Raw genomic sequence first — 20,108 nt, forward strand, 5'->3', positions numbered from 1 at the left:
ATATTATTACTGAAACTTATGTTTAAATTGATATTAATTAATAATTAATATGACGGACTCCCTTTTAAAAAATCTACACTTTTTTGAGTTATTTTCAGGCATTTTATAAATATTCTCTTACTTATGAAAAATGCAGATATCACATACAATCCATTAAAAATAAATAATCAAACAAAATTAATAAATAAATTTTACGCTCTCGGCGATTTACTTTTAATAAAACACCCCACCTCAGCGTCATTTTAAAATAACAACTAATAAATAATTGTTAAAAATCCAATGCCCTTTCATTTAATAAATCAAAAATATTAATCCAATTACATATATTTGTTATACCGAAAATATAAATTTAACTTTTGCTATCCAATCACTTAATCAATTGTTTCAGGAATATATTTATTTAAATTATTATATTTTAATATTATTTAAATACAAATTGTACCGAGGATTGACGCATGTTTTTTGAATAAAGTTCAGTAAAACGCTAATATTGACTTAATGGAATCATGAATTGTTATTTGTTTTGAGTTGGGTATTTTGTAATATTAGTTTTTTAATTTATTAATGAAAACAATAAAAAGTCTAGATATAAATTAACACTCATACTCTTTTCATGTTTGTAAATAATGAAATCCAGGTATAATACGATTAGTTTTTTTTTAATAAAGGTGTTTCATAGCCATTTAAATTATGCTTAAAATAACCATAAAATTGACAATTGCAATAGCAAAGCAAAATCTTCTCACTACTCTTTTAATAGCAAAATACTACAAAATTATTTAAAAAATATGTCAGTAATAAATAACCGCAATTAACCTCGAAATTAACCGTTAAAAAACACCTCCCTAAAAACACTCCATATTTCTTTCATTCAAATTCGTTCTGGAAAACGATCCAAACGCGGTTTAATTCCCCCCAGGATCCAGACTCATTACTCAACCTCCCTGTTTATAATTAGATTTACTCAAATAGCTTGGCATACGTTCCCAAATAAAAAAAAACACGTTATTCCTGTTCCTGTATGGTTGCCATTTAACCCTTGATCGTTAGGCAGATAGGCGGATACGTGATAATGTATTACTCAAGGGGATTATTGCAGTAAATTTTACATAAGGTTAGACGTAAGATTTCTGAGTGTCGTATGTGTCCATGTTTAATGACGAGTTTCAGCCTTTTAGCAATATTTGAAAGGGGTGTTAGAAGATAAGGGTTTAAGTGGGGTATGATATTTGCATTAATAAGGCAAAATAAAAGAAAAGGTTTATCTTATCCTTTTAAGTTGTGCATGATTTTAATGGTAGTTTTGTTGTCAAATATTCAAAAAAAAACTTTTAAGAATTAGTGATCCTTGCTATTGAACATTGATTTAAGAGAACGTCCCTCATATGCATTTAGGTTATGCATAATTTCAATAAAAGTTTCATTATAAAATAGGCATAGAAAATGTGGAAAATTTTTGATAATTTAGGTTGCCCTATCTAAGAGAATAGTCCTGTAAATTATACTTGTACTTAATGGTTGTTTTGTAAAACAAATCAATTTTTCTATCTAGAAGACATAAAAAAATTCAGAAAGTCATTTAGCACTTATGTTAGCTTAGCTATATGTAATGCCTGCCTTTAATTGTTGTTTCACCATTAAATATTTGAAAAAAAATTTAAAAAATATTTTAATTCTAAAAATAAGGCATGAAAAAGAGAAAAAATTTATCAGTCACGCAAAAAACATAACTCTTTAAGTCATGTATAATATCATTAAATTTTCATTAATAGAACCTAAGAAAAATAAACTTTAACAACTATAACTGCGCCTTAACCAATTATGTACGAAAACCACACATGGGCTATAGAAAATAATTAATTTTTGGTTAATCATTTTTGAATTATCTAATAAATTATCGAATTTCAACTTTAAATTATTTGTAAATATGACTTTATTCTGCATAATTATTAAAACTGATAGTCCTCTTACTTAAATTACTTAATACCCAAAAGTAATTGTGTCTAGTATTATTTTCTAATATTTAATTTTAGCTAATAATTTATATTTTTAAGCAAAGTCGGTGTAAAGTATTGTAGATATTTTATTTTAGTTTATTATGAAGAGGTGATATATAACATAATGTGTATACTATTTTCCAATTAGAAGAAAATATGTTTAGAGCCTCAGATTCTTGAAATAAAATTATAATATACCAACAAAGCAGATTTTTGCGTTATCACTTATATTTTTTTGTCTTTTTAATTTTTGTAGTGAAATAGTACCCCTGATCCCTACTTTCTTTATTATCAGTATATAATGAAAAATATAAATATATATTTAAAATATTTCAACAAGAAAAAAACATATAAATTCTTTTTAAAGGGTGCCTAAATTTAAGAAAATGTCTACGCACCTGGTATCTATAATAAGTCTATATAATAAATAAATAATTAGTATGTACATATATTTCTTTTTCAAATTTTATAATTAAAATATACCTACACCTGTTAATATTTGCATAGCTGCTAAGAAAAAATAAACCAAAATATATTTATAAAAACCAGAATACCGAGAAAATCACCTACCATATTCTACAAAAAATAGAAAAACAAAAATTTTAATTTACAAACATTCCATACACCCATAGTATATAAAATTAAAAGAAATTAAAATAGACGTAAAAACTTTTCATGATTTTCCCAACAATATCTTTTAAACAGAAAGAATATTAAAGCTTTTGTTTTTTACCACATTCTTAATATTTTCAGGGAATAAATTAGGTCCTAGATATGACATGAAATGTAAATTTAAATCACACTTAGATTGTGGATTATTAGCCATATTGGCTCAAGTTTCATAGATATGACAAACATTATTTGATTTTGATTCTTTATTACCATGCACAAAATTGCACACTGCAAGGATATATAATAATTATTTAATAATAATTGATTTGAGGGGCATAATCGAGGTTTTTCTGGGCCACTTTTAATTGATTTACGTGGGAGTCATACATTCCACTTCCTTCATATTTTCCATTGAAAAAGCTATATATTGGTACTTTAATTAAATATTTAAGGTTGATTTAAAAGTATCTAAAAAGCTTAGTTTTAGCCGTTTTAGTTCCCAGTTTCTCGCATGAAATATTGGCTTAACTCATTCCCTAAAAGAGTCTAGTGGAGCACTACACTTCGACGTATAAATTAATAAAACTGCATTTATGATCAAGTTCATTTTCTAAATAGTGTTTGGATTGGCTGGAAATAGTGTATTTCTTTCGTATCTTAATGTATCTAATTATACCCGAAAAACATCATTTTACTCCAATACTCTTTTAATTTTTAGACTGAGTTAGGGATATGAGTAATATGAATGAGAAATCGATTTTTCCACCTATTTTCTATATAATCGTTTAATTTTTCCAATAATGTTTTTATTGCCTAAAATGGTGTTTGAAAATAGAAACTACAGTCCCAAAATTTTAGAAATGAAAAATTAAATTCCGGAATCTCGGAATCCTTTAACAAATTAATATTTCTTTTGTTAATTTTATTAAAATAGCTATAGGATACAAGGCTTGCTCCTAATAAACATACCTGGTATAAAATATTGTAATTTATTTGGGTATTTACTACAAATATCGGTAATCGGTTTAATGGTAGCTTTAAAACATTGACATAATATATATTTAATCTAATTAACAAATTAATATTTTTTATATTTATTTTTTTGTCTTAAAATTCAGTTTTAAAAAAATATTTTGAATCAAAGTTTACTCGCATAAACTCTAAAAAAGTATCCCCCATACCCGTGTAACCGTTTCTTTATCTAAGAATTTCAAATTTATCATTAATCAAGGTGAAGGTATTTTTTAAAAATTTTGAATACCTTGTAAAAAAATATTTTTTATTGATATTTATATTTAATTTGCTTCAGAAATAAACAATTTTTTAAAATATTTATTTTTTTTCGCTATGGAATAATATCATATTTTAGGAATAACTTAAGAGATCAAAGGAATCTTTTTATCAAAAACCTACTTATTTCAGAAAAAAAAACGTTAACCATATCCAGTTAAATTATGCTTAAAATAAAACTTTCTTTGTATACTACTTTTCTATAAATTTAATTTTTATTTTTTTATCTTTATATTTTTTTATTCAGTTAATAAATACTTTTAAACATATTCTATATATATTTAAAATAGAAATTGAATCCGAGAATTATACCGAAAAATTTTAACAAAATAAAATTCCTTTTTTTTTAAATCTAATTAAGAAAGTCATAGAATAGACGGTCTCTATTAAACATGCCTAGTGTAAAGTATTGTAATTTCTTAATGTATTTATTTCAGAATTAAATTAAATAGTGCGATTTTAAGGGATTTTCTAAAAAAATTTGATTGCCAGGAAATAGTGTTTTTCTCTGGTAATGTGTCTAACTATACCCGAAAAACATCATTTTAATCCCATCCTTTGTATTTAAATGAGAAATCGATTTTTTCACCTTTTTCTACATATATTACCGTTTCATTTTCTAAATAGTGGCCTGGAATTAGTGTTTTTCTTAACTTCATATCTCTTAAAGTTATGCATAACCTGAAGAGTTTCTTTTACTTGTCAAACATTGAGGAAACACAATTTCATTTTCTTATAGGTTGAAAATAAGAAAGATTAGTGACTGTAAAGGGGTCATTTAGGAAAACGTCACTTATATCGTTTTAAATTATGCATGCATAACAAAACAAAATACCTTTTTCTTGAAAAATCTTATTAAGAAAGTAATAGAATAGACGGTCTCTATTAAACATGCCTAGTGTAAAGTATTGTAATTTCTTAATGTATTTATTTCAGAATTAAATTAAATAGTGCGATTTTAAGGGATTTTCTAAAAAATTTTGATTGTCAGGAAATAGTGTTTTTCTCTGTTAATGTGTCTAACTATACCCGAAAAACATCATTTTACTCCCATCCTCTGTATATAAATGAGAAATCGATTTTTCCCCCTTTTTATATATCACCGTTTCATTTTCTAAATAGTGTTTGGATCGCCTGGAATTAGTGTTTTTCTTAACTTCATATCTCTTAAAGTTATGCATAACTTGAAGAGTTTCTTTTACTTATCAAACATTAAGGATAAACAATTTCAAGTGTAAAATAAGAAAAATTAGTGAGTACTCATTAGTCTCATTAAAAGCGTCATTTAGAAAAACGTCACTTATATCACTTTAAGTTATGCATGCATAATCCAAAATAAAAAAAAATGAAATTATGATTACAAAAATCGAAAACAAGATTCAAATTTCATCACTTGTAAGCGAAACCACATGAATCAAAACCAAACTGTGTCTACATGCAATATACCATTCTTAAAGCCCTAACCCGGTGCCTTCACCACTAATCATTCATTCCACACACAAATATACCAAAAGTGGTATATGGTGGGAGCAAACCTCTTAAGCGCCTCAAGCTAAGCTACCTGACTTACACGAGAGGAAGATCGGTGCTTTACCCGTCACAAAAACAACGAACGCACCCAACGCCGGAGTAGTGGGAGTGAGTAGTGAATTCAATTCGCAGCTTTGGGTCGTCGGATCTTCTTCGAATGCGCTTTCGAAACTTTCAGTCCGTCAGCGAACAGTCAACGAGACGGTCGTACATTGGCGCTTTAAACAGTCGCATATAAAATAAAGTTCGCGTGAGTTTTTTGTTGATGTTCAGTTACCACGGCAACTTCTTTTTTGTAAATCGATACGACGGTTTTTGGTTATTGTTGTTGTTGTCAAGCCGGCGGCTCCGGTGTTTCGGAATAATAATGTGCATCAAATTGTAATTTAAAAAAAAAATTCTTGGTTTACTGAGACACTAAAAAAAAGACTGAGAATCAAACCCTCCTCAAAACTATAAAACAATGATGGAATTTCGTCATATTTCGGTAGTATTGGCGGTTTTAATTTGGAGTGCCGCAAGTGCTTTGGAACTGAGGAATCGTGCCTACGAGAATTTGGTTATTAAGATTGCCGATAATGTGCCGGAGGACGATTGCAAAAATATTTTGGCTAATTTAGAGGTAAATTCATATTTATTTTTTAAATATTTATTTGAAGCTTATTAGGGAAACGTCACGCATGTCCAATTGAATTATGCCTAAAATTAACATTTTTATGTCTAAAAATTTCTCTATATTATTCTATATTTATTCAAAGTCAAGGCATTCTAAAAAAATAGGCCTTATTTAAAATTTGGATCATCTTATCAGCAAAAATTTTTTATTGACATTTACCTTTATTGCCTATTTTTAGATTCAGTTTCCAAAAAAAAATTACTATTTTCTCAATTTATGCATAATTTAGAAGGATATGAGGAACGTTTTCTTAAAAAAAAATGAAGATTTAAGAAGTTTTCAGTTTTCTAAAATAAAAAAAAGTCAAAGCTTTTTGGTATAAACTCTAGAAAAGTATCCCTAATATTCTTTTAAATTATGCTTAAATTAACCTTTCCTTGTATAAGAATTTTAAATTTATGATTTTTGATTACGCTTTTTAATATATTATATCTAATATATAAGTATTTATAAAATAATACACAACAATTATAAAAAGTATAAAGGCCACTTAAATATGAGTAAAAAACTAAAAGTTCTAAATTGTTTGTAAGGAGAACACTAATATCTAAAACTAAACCTATACTAATTAAAAAAGTTATAAATAAATGCACGAAAATGATAGTTTAAGTGCGCATCTAAAATTAGCCCTAGATATTTAATTTCTTTCTCGTAAGCAATATTTTCCCCATTTACCTGCATATTATCACTGTCCTCCCGATTAATTTTTGAATTTTTTCTAAATACAGAAAATTTTTACTTTATTTGCGTTTAAACTTGTTCTGTATAAATTCAAAATAAAGGCATTTTTTCAAATAAGAACTCTCCTAATTTTTTATTTAAATTTTTGACCATCTTAACAAATTTTATTTACATTTATATGTAATTTAATTCACCAAGGAACAATTTATTAATATTTATTTTTTCAACAAAAACATCAAGCATATCCATTTAATTTATTCTTAAAATTAACCTTTTTTGTCTTAGAATTTCAAATTTCTTTTAATATAAATATATTCAAAGCAAAGGCATTTTTTTCTAATTTTTTATTAAAATTTTAAACCTTGGCTCAAGGAGACTTTAAAGACTCTGAAAAATTAAAAATCGAGTGACTCTATGCCTTGGAAGTTGAGGTATTCACTGATATATAAGAGATAAAAGACGCAGTCCATTAGAGGCATTCCTGGAAGAAAAAATTCAATATTTTATCTTCTGTTGCAAGGATTTTAATAATTACTTTAAATTTGGCTCAAAGAGGCTTTAGAGACTCTGAGAAATTAATAATCGAGTAACTCTATCCCTTAGAAGTTGAGGTATTCACTGATATATAAGAGATAAAATATGCAGCTCATTAGAGGCATTCCTGGAAGGAAAAATTCAATATTTTTTATCTTCTATTGCAAATATTTTAATAACTACTTTAAATTTGGCTCAAAGAGGCTTTAAAGACTCTGAGAAATTAAAATTTGAGTGACTCTATGCCCTAGAAGTTGAGGTGTTCACTGATATATAAGAGATAAAAGATGCAGTCCATTAGAGGCATTCCTGGAAAAAAAAAATCAATATTTTATCTTCTATTGCAAATATTTTAATAATTACTTTAAATTTGGCTCAAAGAGGCTTTAGAGACTCTGAGAAATTAATAATCAAGTGACTCTATGCCCTAGAAGTTGAGGTATTCACTGATATATAAGAGATAAAAGATGCAGTCCATTACAAGCATTCCTGGAAGGAAAAATTCAATATTTTATCTTCTATTGCAAATATTTTAATAATTACTTTAAATTTGGCTCAAAAAGGCTTTAGAGACTCTAAGAAATTAAGAATTGAGTGAATCTATGTCTTGGAAGTTGAGGTATTCACTAATATATAAGAGATAAAAGATGCAGTCCATTAGAGGCATTTCTGGAAAGAAAAATTCAATATTTTATCTTCTATTGCAAATATTTTAATAATTACTTTAAATTTGGATCAAAAAGGCTTTAGAGACTCTAAGAAATTAAAAATCATGTGACTTTAAGCCCAAGAAGTTGAGGTATTCACTGATATATAAGAGATAAAAGATGCAGTCCATTAGAGGCATTCCTGGAAGAAAAAATTCAATATGTAATCTTTTATTGGAATGATTTTAAAGATTACTCAAAATTTAGCTGACACAGGCTTTAGAGAATCCGAGAAAAGTTAAAGATTTATTGACATTTCTATTTAATTTAATTAACAAATAATTTTTTTATATTTATTTATTTCGATTTTTTTTAAATTCAGTTCTCAAAAAATATTTTTCTCACTTTATGCATAATTTAAATGGATATGAAGGACGTTCTCTTATGAAAAACTGTAAAATTTAAGATGATTTTCAAGCATTTTTAAAATGAAAATAAGTCATTGTTTGCTTGCTTAAACTAAAAAAAAGTATCCCTCATATTCTTTTAAATTTTGCTTGTAATGAAATTAAATATTTATCAATTTAAAAAAATTACTTACACATGGATTTAAATAAATTAAAAAGTTTTATATATTTCATTAGCTATACAAGGTCATTCAGTAGTAAGTTTTTTAAAAATGTCTCCTTGTCGCATCACTTATACGCCTTTTTTTAAAATAAATCCTACATTTTTCATTAAATTTCTCCTTAAAAAAAATTGCATTCTTATGAACCTAAATACCTTTACACATACAAATTAATCAGGCTTTATATTTCACTTTAAGATTCACGCAAGACAAGCCCGACAACTTACAATATTTTACTGCCCAGGCACGCGATTAAATTTTTAAATAATCCTTAAACCAACGGTGAATTCTCCAAACAGTAATAAGAACTCTCGAAACCGGTAGTTTTAGCTTGATGGCCATTTAAATTTTTAATTTCGTCAATTTATTTATTTGTCGTATTAAGGACATCGAAGTTTTATATAAAACGCACCATTTCGTGTCACTGTTCCCTTATATCCTATCTATAAATAAAAGTTTCCAAGGGTCGGGAAATTAATTCAATAATAGCATGTTTGATCAATAAAACAACATTTAGACGTATAAAGTTTCTTATAGGGGTAGACGTATTGAATTTACCCCCATATATACTGAAAACAAATTTAAAAAATTAATTTAAAAAAAGTAATATATTTGCTTTTTGAAATAATATTCATATTTATAATAAAAACAACACGCGAATCAAAATTAACATTTTAAAATTGTCAGCAAACAGTAGCAGCCAGAAACATTTTAGTTGCAAAAATGGCCCTAAAATCTAAAATTAATTCGTTAAAATTCATGAACACATACGCAACAACATCGACCGCATTTGAAATGTTTGCAAAATTGAAACTCAATGTACACCCTAATGGGCGAAAATGTGTCCAATAAAATGGCCCTTAATGAATTTCGAATGCTAAAAAGCAGGTCTATAATGAAATCCTTGTAGTTTGTGCACTTGCTGTATAAAAAAACCAACGAGCGTGGTAAAACGATGTTACAAAAGGTTGGGTTTGCCTTGCCCCTCCATCCTGTGGAATATCTACTTCCGCCATGAAAAACATCAGTGTGTACGTTAAATAACAATTTTTAGGTGATTTTTTTTTGTTATTATGCATCAGTGGTTTTATGATTAGGCTTTGAATTTAGTCGCAGGAAAATCGGTACACTCGTTTAGGTTCAGTGACAGCGGATAATTTTTAAAATAACCACATAATATTAATAAGAAATGTTTCCTTTATCCATAAAATAATTGAAAAAAATGCTTTAAAAGGAAGTATGAGTGCCGGTTGTAATAATGAATCAGCGACGAAGGAAGTCACACCCACCGATCGTCTTTACGGAATACTAATGGACAATTGTACGAATCATCAATTTTCTTGTTAAATTTCTGGCTTTTTATAATTTTTTTGAAAAAATGTTATGGAGAATATACAGGTAGATAATATTTTGCTCTACAAAAATGATTTCAAGCATTTTGGTTATAAAATCAATAGTTAAAAAAAAAATCATTTTTAGACGCACTAATGATAATTTCTCAAAAGTGCAAAGTCATCGAATCCATTTGGAAAAAAATAATTTTTCACTCAAAAAGATGATAAGGGGTATTTTATTTTCCAAAATAATATGCATGAATAACAGTTGGTTTTGTCATTAATATCTAATCTAAGAACACAGTTTGTTTATTTAAATTTGATATATTTATATATAAGTATATTAATAAATATATAATACAAAAACAGTGCCATTACATTGGATATTATGGACGAAAAAAGGTGATTTTTCCAAGGAATTTATTACTGGTCAAATGTTAGGGGTGGGTGGGGGGGGTAAGGGTTGTGTTAATAAAAAACAATGTTTTTGCAGAAAATATTTGTTTAATATTTAATTTAATACCACTGTTTATTTAAACTTGATAATACGAGGATTTAAGTATTGAATTCGGCACATTCATCTAAGAAGAATTTTTTTAAAAGTCATTCAATTTGTTCAATATTTCCTGACTTTCGAGTTAATTATGAAAATGCCGCTAAATTTTAATTTAATTTCGTTTTTTAAATAAAGTTTTTTTTAAATTTAGAATTTAGAAACTAATAAAATAGGTCATTATTGGGCAAGCCTTGATGGTGCTGAAATTAATGGCAGAATGTGAACTTTGTCAAATAATGTTAGTAAAGATTGCAATTTAATGATTTCGTACTAGTTTCGACAATTCCTCGGTTATTTAAGAGGATTTCAAGTCTATATCTCTTAAACGTGCAGTTTTATGGGAAATTTTATAGGAAACTTTCTTAAAGGAAATAAATTTTTTTATAAGATTGCTAATTATAAATTTTTCACAGAAATTAATATTAACGGAGATATTGTTTATTATTTTTATTTATTTTTTTATAAAAAAACTATAGAGTGCAAATATGTCGACAATATCTGGTCTACAGACATTATAATAAGCATTTTTTTAAATTAACGGTTTTCGAGAATTTTTCAAATTTGTTAAAAGACAGTTGATTCTGACTCCAATGCTAATTTTCCAAACAACTCGATTTTTTTTTGAAAAAATCTGTTGGGTGCATATCTTATTTTAATCTGTTATATACGTTCTCCATAACCTTTTAAATTATACCTAAACATCAATCTCCGCTTGAAACTTTTCATAGTAATTTGTAAGATTGATATTTTGGCGCCCAACAAACCTATTTATCGGATAATTTTTCTAATTTAATTGCAATAAGGACTTTATAAAATATGATACATTTCTGGATTATTTAAATAAATATTAATGTTTTTGTAATCTTCGATATCTTTGCTTCAAATTAAGAAGTTTTGATCTACGTTTATATGGGGCAATAATTTTAAAAATAAACGGTCTTTAATGCTCTAAAAAGCAAAAAATTATTAATATTCTTTAGTATCACTTAAAATATGTAAAAAATTAAAATTTTTGCCCAAGTTTTCTATTGGCTTAAAGGTGGAATGTTATTCTTTAAAATAAGTTTTGGAAAAATAAAATCTTAAGGTGTCTTTTAATAAATTCAATTGTATTTAGGTACGTTTAATTTTTTTTATTTTAATTTTCAATGTTAGCATACTTTTTTTATAATATCATTTGGAAAATATATATATTTTAAATGTTTATAAATAGATATTTTAACTCGAAACAATAGTTCATTATTTCTCAAAGAGACCGGCTTAAATTGAATAGCAATTAAATAAACTTGGTCAAAGTCAAAGTATTACATGTATTTCGCGTACTAGGCATCATCAGATTTACTGTAAGATTGTGTTTCTTTATTTCCATGTTTCATAGAGTAGATCTGATGAGGTCTAGTACAAGCGAAACACGTGTAATACTTAAGCCATTAAATCCAACATAAATTATGCTTAGAATGTAGTTTTTTTTTTAATTTATACTGTAATTTATGTATAAATTAAATTGATATGTGGTATCTTGATAAGTGAATAATTTTTAGGAAAATATGCACCATATTTTTTTAAATTATGCATAAAATTACTATTGGCATATTTATTAATTACAAATTGTAAACTCAAAAAAATTGAATTATAATTTAAATATGAAATTAACGATTTTTTTATTTATTAGCTAAGGATTAAATAAATATCACTTTATCTGAAATAAGTTTTCAATTTAAAAATGAAAATTCTTGTGCATAATTTAGGAATGTTAGCATGAAAAAAAGACTTATATGAAAAAATAAGCAGATTAAAAGGTCTTTTTAGGGCATTTTTGAAATAAAAAAATTAATATTTACGTGCATATTTATTGTGCATTAATATAATTGTTTTTAAATGTCTTCCTTGTTTTTTATTGTTATATTTAATCTATGTTGATTATGCATAATTCAAGTGGATATGAGGATGTTTTATTTTTCTTAAATAATTGAAATATATTTAAATAATTAAAGGACTTTTTTTTTTAATAAAAGAATGGACATTTAGGTTCAATTTTTTTGAAAAAATCTGTTGGGTGTATAATATAGTATTGATAAGTCAACAATATCCTGCTCTATAGAAATGATACTAAAGATTTGTACTAAAAATTTGGATCATAAAAATGTGTGTGTGTTTTTTTTAAGGAAAAATCTAATTAAAAATGGGGGATTTAAATTAAAAAAGGCGTAAAAATAAGAAGACTTTTTTCCCGAATATCTCCACAAAAATTTGCCCATAAAAAGGGGGTTTTCACTAAATATCACTAATATTCTAAGCTCTGGATAGAGAAAAACCTTCCACACTTTACGTCTCGTCCAGGCATTTGACGCTTTATCCCTTATACCATATTCTAATAATAAATATCTCTAATGGATATAAAAAATGTCAAATGCACAAAGGATAATGTTAAAATTCCACTTCAAGAAGATCCTCAAAAATTATCTAAAACCTCTTAAAGAAATAGAAATTACATTAAATAAGAGGACTTATTCCAGGAATCTAAGCGCCAGGAGACCTCTTCCGGGAAACTTAAGCTAAATCAAGAATCTAGGATTGTAATTTTTAGGTCTTGTTACTGGCTCTAATAAGCTTGATAAACAAGTTGATAGTCTTATTCCAGGCGTTTGAATCCTTTAAAGAGCCTGGAAGAAACTTCTATTTTGCCTTAGACCTCTTCCAGGTCATTGAAATTGAATGGTGAGTTTGGAATTACAATTGTTGGCTCTACTTACCAGTTTTTAACTGTAATAACCTTGAGAAGGAATTTAAAAATTTATTTCAAAAATCTGAGTCATTACAAGTGTTCGGAATATTCTTTCAAATGTCCTTATTCTTTCACTTTGATAAATAAGTTGATAAGTCTTATTTTAGGAATGTAAGTTACATCAAGTGCCTGAAATAATGTTCTAAGTACTCTTGCTTTTTGACTTTCATAAGTAGTAAGTTGATAAGTCTTATTCCTGGCAATTGAATGACTTTCGAGTGCCTGGAATAATCTTCCAATTACTCTTACTCTTTCACTTTAATAAACAAGTTGATCATCTTATTCCAATGAGTTTCAACTTTTGCAATTACTCTTGCAGATAATTAAACTTTTGTTTTACTTAAACCCATGTATCAGCTTATTTCAAATGTTTTAAAATAAGCAATAATAAATTTTGGTTCAAGCATAATTTAAAACGACATGAGGGACGTTTTCCTAAAAAAATTCGTAAAATTTAAGTATATTTTCGAGGATAAAATAAAAATATGTCAAAGTTTACTTGCATAAGCTTTCAAAATGAGTCGTCAGTATCCAGGTCTACAAGAATGATTTTTTTATAAAATAAACGGTTTTCTAGAAATTTTTTAATTTGTGAAATGACACTCGATCCTGGCCATCCAATGATAAAGGTCCAAATATTTCAGTTATTATCAATTTTCTTAAAAATACTATAGAGTGCAAATAAGTCGAAAACATCCTATTCTACAAGAATAATAATCAGCATTTTTTTATAGCAGTAACGGATTTCGAGAAATTTTCAAATTTCCTAACTGGCACTTAAATATGACACTTTAACCATAAACCCTTTAAAAAATCACATTTTCCTCCAATAAACACTCACGCGAATCATCCATTTTTCCCATCTATATTATAAGATTAAACGACTTACCTGTAAGGAAGTTCAATCTGTATTATATGAAGAGCCACGTCCTTATATAGAACACTAGGTAGTAGTAACGTTTTCAGTTGCTACACTACGCACTGTAAAATAAAAGATAAGAGAAAACTACCTGTCCTAACCCAGACCCTTCGCTCTAGGGATCCTCATTACGTTGAAGTGCTAGTAATGAAAAATTTTTTGGGGCTGGGAAACCTTTCGGGAGGGCTGCTCTATATAAGGACGTGGCTCTTCATATAATACAGATTGAACTTCCTTACAGGTAAGTCGTTTAATCTTATATTATATTTCATAGCCACGTCCTTATATAGAACACTAGGTAGATGTTTAAAGTAACGAAAGTAAAAAAAAAATTTTCCTTTTGTAATAAAATGTTCAATAAATACAAGAATATATGTAAGTTTATTAAACTACAAACCACAAGATAAAGACTTTTACAAAATTATAACGAAGTGTAAGGAAAATTTTACATAATAACTCTAACAACCAAAAGAAAGTATTACGTAATAAAAGGCTAATAATAACAAAAATATAATAATTCTTCATAGTAATAATCAAATATCGAAAATAACAGCATTTCATACTTATAACACAACATAAAGGTTCATATCTAAAGAGTCAAAATTCTCTTTCCATAAGATTCCTCATTACACATAGGTCTGCAATAAAATTTTGCAAAAGTACCTGAATTAGGTGTCCACCCAGCCATCTTTCTAATAGTTTCAATATCAATACCACTTAAAAAACCTGCTGAGGTGGAAGCATGTCTAGTGCTATGGCTAGAAAAAATTGACGTGTCTATACCGGATGAACTTAAAACTGATTTAATCCACCTTGCCAAAGTTTGATTAGATGCTTTGTGATATGGTTTTTTAATTGTTATAAATAAACTTATAATATCACCTCTTAAAGATTCAGTCACTTTCAAATATTTTTCTAAAGTTAACGCAACGCAAAGTTCTGGTTTCTCCATAAACCTAGGAATCTTTAAAACTGGCTGAGGGCGATTAGGAGCTGAAGTTTTTAAAAAAGCGTCTATTGATATTTTAAAAAAGTCGTCAACTTCAATAATGTTAGAAACATTAATAGCAGCAATTGTTTGTACTCTATGAGAAGTAACTAGGGCAATTAACGTTATCAGTTTAAGAGTAAGTTGCTTAAAAGTAAGTGTCTCTAAAGGGTATAACTTAGCCAAAAAATCTAATACTATTTTAGGATCCCAAGTCTGGTTATATTTAGGAAAAACAGGCCTTAGCCTAAAAACTCCTTTAAAAAATCTTTTCAGTATGCCATCCTTGTCTGCAATATTAAATAAAATTTTAAGTGCAGATCTATGGCAATTTAAGGAATTATAAGACGCGCCGTTTGCGAATTCTTCATTCAAAAACGTTAAGATATTGTTTAAACATGGTTCAAATATTGGAAACTCTTTAAGCTTACAAAAATTCCACCATTTTGTGAATGATGAATTGTACTGTTTCATAGTATTCCCGCTAAGAGAATTTAAAAGAATCGGAATATGTTCTATATCTATTTTCCTCTGCGTATAGGCTTGGCGGACAATCTCCCGACAACCAGGGTAATTCTGCTCCATAAGGGGTGGCTTTGTCTACAAGGAGATAAGATAAGATTAGGGCTCGGTTTGAAATATATTGGTTCTGAAATTAATAGTTTCAGAAACAGGGGATACCAATACTGATTTTCCCAGTCAGGTAACACCACAATACCTTCAGCTTTGTCATCATAAATTTTATTTAACATCCTTCCAACAAGTGGAAAGGGAGGAAAAGCATAAAAGGACAAAGAGGACCAAGAAACAGAGAAAGCATCTACTACACAAGATGCCGGATCTGGTTTCCAGGAGAAATATATATCACATTTGTGGTTTAAATAAGAAGCAAATAAGTCTACCTTTGGTAATCCAAAACAAGCAACAATATTATTAAATGCGTTATTGTTTAAACAATATTCTGTCTCGATATCTTTAATTCGTGACTCTCTATCAGCAATTACATTCTCTTTTGATGCAATATACGAAGCTTTCACCCAAATATTTCTATCTTGACACCACTCCCAAAACTGTTTTGTTAACAAATGAAGATGAGAATACTTCGAACTACCCATTCTATTAATAAGAGAAATAACGGTTTTATTATCGCTCCTCAACAAAATATCGCAATTAGAGGCTTCTTTGGCAAAACTTTGTACAGCTAAAAAAGCTGCTGTTAATTCTAGAAAATTTATATGTCTATTTTTCTGAGAATGGTCCCAAAATCCCTGAGCATACTTTTCCTCGCAGGCAGCACCCCATCCGTAAGTAGAGGCATCTGCAAAAATTTCCATTGAGAAATTATTATGATGCATCTTATTTCCAGATAAATAGATATTTTTTCGCCACCATCTTAAATCTTCACGACATTCTTTATTTAATGAAGTAAAAGAATTAAAATTTTGACCTGATTTGCGTAAAGCTTCGGATTTTAATTTTTCTAATCGTTTTGTATATAACCATCCTGTTGTAAAAGCAGGACAAATAGACACTAAATATCCGATTAACCTTGCTAGGTCACGTATTTTAACCCTTTTAAATTTTTTAATTGATTTAACATAAGCTAAGGATTTTTTAGCCTTATCATTGGGCAAAAATATCTTTAATTTACAACTGTCCAAATCAAAACCTAAAAATTTACATTTTTGGGCAGGTACAGATTGAGATTTATTTAAATTTATGTGAAAACCTAAATCAGAAAGTAAGTTAGAAGTTATATTGAAATTTTCTCTACATTCCTTTTCTGAATTATCAATTATTAAAAAATCATCTAAATAATTTACTGAAGTCAACCCTCTAGATCGCAAGAAAGACATAATAGGTTTAAACAATTTACAAAATACGTATGGCGCTGTGGATAAACCAAAAGGTAGACAGGTGAATTGAAATAAATCATCTTTAAATTTAAATCTTAAGTATTTACGACTCGACTTAGCAATAGGAATGTAATAATACGCGTCTCTTAAATCGATACCGGCCATGAAAGAATTTTCAGATATTAAGTCTTTAACATTTTTTAAATTTTCTAACTTAAAATGTTCAGTGAAAACAAATTTATTAAATTTCTTTAAATTTAAGACAAAACGGAAATCTCCATTAGGTTTGGGAACTAAAAAATATGGTGATAAAAATTCACCTTTTTTATGACTACAGCTCTCAATAGCCCCCAACATTTTAAGGCGATTAATACTGGCCTCTAATCGAGTAACCTCTTTACTAGAGAACCCAGCAGGTAAAATTTTACCCTGATGCGGCCTTGAGTTCAAAGGTATAGAGTATCCCTGAACCCAATTTAAAATTGTGGGATCTCGAGTAATTTCTTGCCATTTATGATAAAACAATCTTATTCTACCAGCAATAAGAGTTGGATTTACCTGATCTAAAACCTGTTTCGATTGTTGTAATTGTATTTCCGAACTTTTATTCTGTCCGACTCGTGGTAGTATCTCCTCTTCGGATTCTGATGTCTGTATTCCGGCGTGTCCCCCTTCTTCTTGAAACGATTTCTCGAAAACGGGCGCTTGAAGTTTAAATTACTGCGAGAAGTAGTGGGTTGTTCCAATTTCTTTTGGTCCATCTTCTGCCTTTGCAAACCCAATTTGAAAGAATTTTTCTTTAATTCATTGGCTGCTCTAGATCTTTCGTTAAAATCTTCGCCGAACAGCCAAGAGTCCGTTTTTGCTTCATTAGCCACCTTTAAAGCGACTGGATCTCCAATTAAGGGGTAAATTTGATGTTTTCTGTGCATGGATAGTAGAAATTGGACCTCAGACAATACCTTTGCTACATCGACCAGGCTTTTACTGATCTCTCTAGGGTTAATTATACTGTCATCTTTAATTAGAGAATCCACCGTGTAACCCAATAGACCTAAACCTTTTCCCAGCTTAGTTTGTAATCCTGCCAAAAAATTGTCTTTTTTGGCATCCATATTGCTTAAAACTGATGCAATTTTCCGGGTTTATTTTTGGTGCGTCAAAGATCTGGTAGAGCGTCGTTTAGAAACTTCAAAAGAACATTCTTCGTCGCTTGAACTACCTGAAGACAAAGAAAAAGTCTTTTGCTAAATTTGTCAAGTGCCTAAAATCTACTTTGTATGGCATTAAGACATTTCAGCTACATACATAGCCAGAAGATAATTTACTTTTGTACTACATACATAGTACATTGCATATACATACATATACATACATATACGTATGACGATGACATAAAATATAAAAATCAATTGCATACACAATCAATAAATTTCAACAGAAAATATTAACTGTCCTAAACACAATACCGCATACACGGTTGTGAACTCCATATCTTTAAACTCGATGAACGAAAAACTCAAAGCAAAGGGAGTCTATAGCGATTGTTTTTGTCACATCCCCTTCCAAGGCCAATATACCATGAACTGCATACACAGCTGGTATCACAGATGTAAATAGCTATTTACATCTGTGCCGTAATCTAACGGCGACAATATGCGGTTCGAAAAAATGGGCTTCAAACATTCAAATAAACTGAAAATAATTAAATTATGTACTTACTTGAGTCAGAAGATGAATCATTTTCTAAAAACTGTAATAAACGACGTTTAAAACTCTTATTTTTCGATCGTTTCGGCATTTTATAACACTCTTAAAAGAACTGATAAATCAACAGCGAATCGCGGATAGAAAGAATACAGTGTCGCGTGCGACGCACTGAAACGTAATGAGGATCCCTAGAGCGAAGGGTCTGGGTTAGGACAGGTAGTTTTCTCTTATCTTTTATTTTACAGTGCGTAGTGTAGCAACTGAAAACGTTACTACTACCTAGTGTTCTATATAAGGACGTGGCTATGAAATATAATTAATAAAATTTCTCCATATTTAAATGAGAGCAACTAGGCCGCAATAATGACTATTATTATTTTGCATTTTCCCAGAGAGCCCTCTCCGCCACTTTATCTCTAATCTTTAATTTTTTTTCACCACAATTATATATGGCCTTTGCATATTAATTTAATAAATAAAAAGAGACACACACAGACACTTTATGACGCTATATATATGCTTTATTCAAGACGTCGTTAAAAACCATACGATGTCACGACGCTATTTAGTATCAACATTTCGTCGAAATTTACATACCGAGATACAAAGGAGATAAGTACCATCCAGCGTAAATTTCATTTCTCTCTCGTACCAAAAGTGTTATAAACTGCGTTTACCGTTACGTTCATGGGATGTAGGTCCTGGCGGAGATGTTGCCGAGAGGTCATAGGTGCTTTTCTAGCCAAACGAGAAATCTTCTCTCTCTTTTGCTTTGACACTTTTTATTAAGAAATTCAATAGGTTTCACAACGTATCAATTGAAGGCAACCTTAACGCGTCCGAACCCGGTAATTTTCGAATAAATTCGGTAATTGCCGTAATTATTTTAAGAAGAAAAAAACCGGTAAGAAAATTATCGGCGGTGAACTTATACGTGAGAATGTTGATATAATTATAGAAGAGCGAGAGAATGTATAATGGCATTTTTATTATTAATCACTTAATACGTAATTTGACAGGCGTTGGATTTTTTTAACAGTCCAGGGTGGGCCAGAATTAGATGATTATATAACCGTTAATTTTAGACAACATTTTTTTCATATAGGTCCTTTACAAGTAATAATAAATAAAAATTATTTTATAAGAAGACACTGAAAACCCTTTTAATTAACTCAGAAAACACGTTGCTTCTTTGCTTTTGCATCAAAAAGAACGACACTCCATTATTATTCATAAAGCGTTCTCTAAGCTTGAGCATTAATTAAATTTATTCTAGAAAATGTAATTAGTCATCTATATTTTTCATTGTACTTCCAACCCAGTGACGTCAATCAAATATTCAAAAGTAATAACACAATGCTTATT

General features: G+C 28.6%; 1 protein-coding gene across 1 annotated transcript in view; it reads left to right on the forward strand.

Moving 5' to 3' along the window:
- Nucleotides 1-5,528: 5,528 nt before the first annotated feature.
- Nucleotides 5,529-20,108, forward strand: part of LOC126737381 (calcium-activated chloride channel regulator 4-like) — a 48,037-nt gene continuing 33,457 nt past the window's right edge. Inside the window, exon 1 of the mRNA XM_050442262.1 lies at nucleotides 5,529-6,051. Coding sequence (XP_050298219.1) covers nucleotides 5,893-6,051 — 159 coding nt within the window. The 5' untranslated portion in view covers nucleotides 5,529-5,892. The remainder of the gene's footprint in view (nucleotides 6,052-20,108) is intronic.

This window comes from Anthonomus grandis, chromosome 6 (genome assembly GCF_022605725.1).
Source record: "Anthonomus grandis grandis chromosome 6, icAntGran1.3, whole genome shotgun sequence".
Taxonomy (NCBI): Eukaryota; Metazoa; Arthropoda; class Insecta; order Coleoptera; family Curculionidae; genus Anthonomus; species Anthonomus grandis.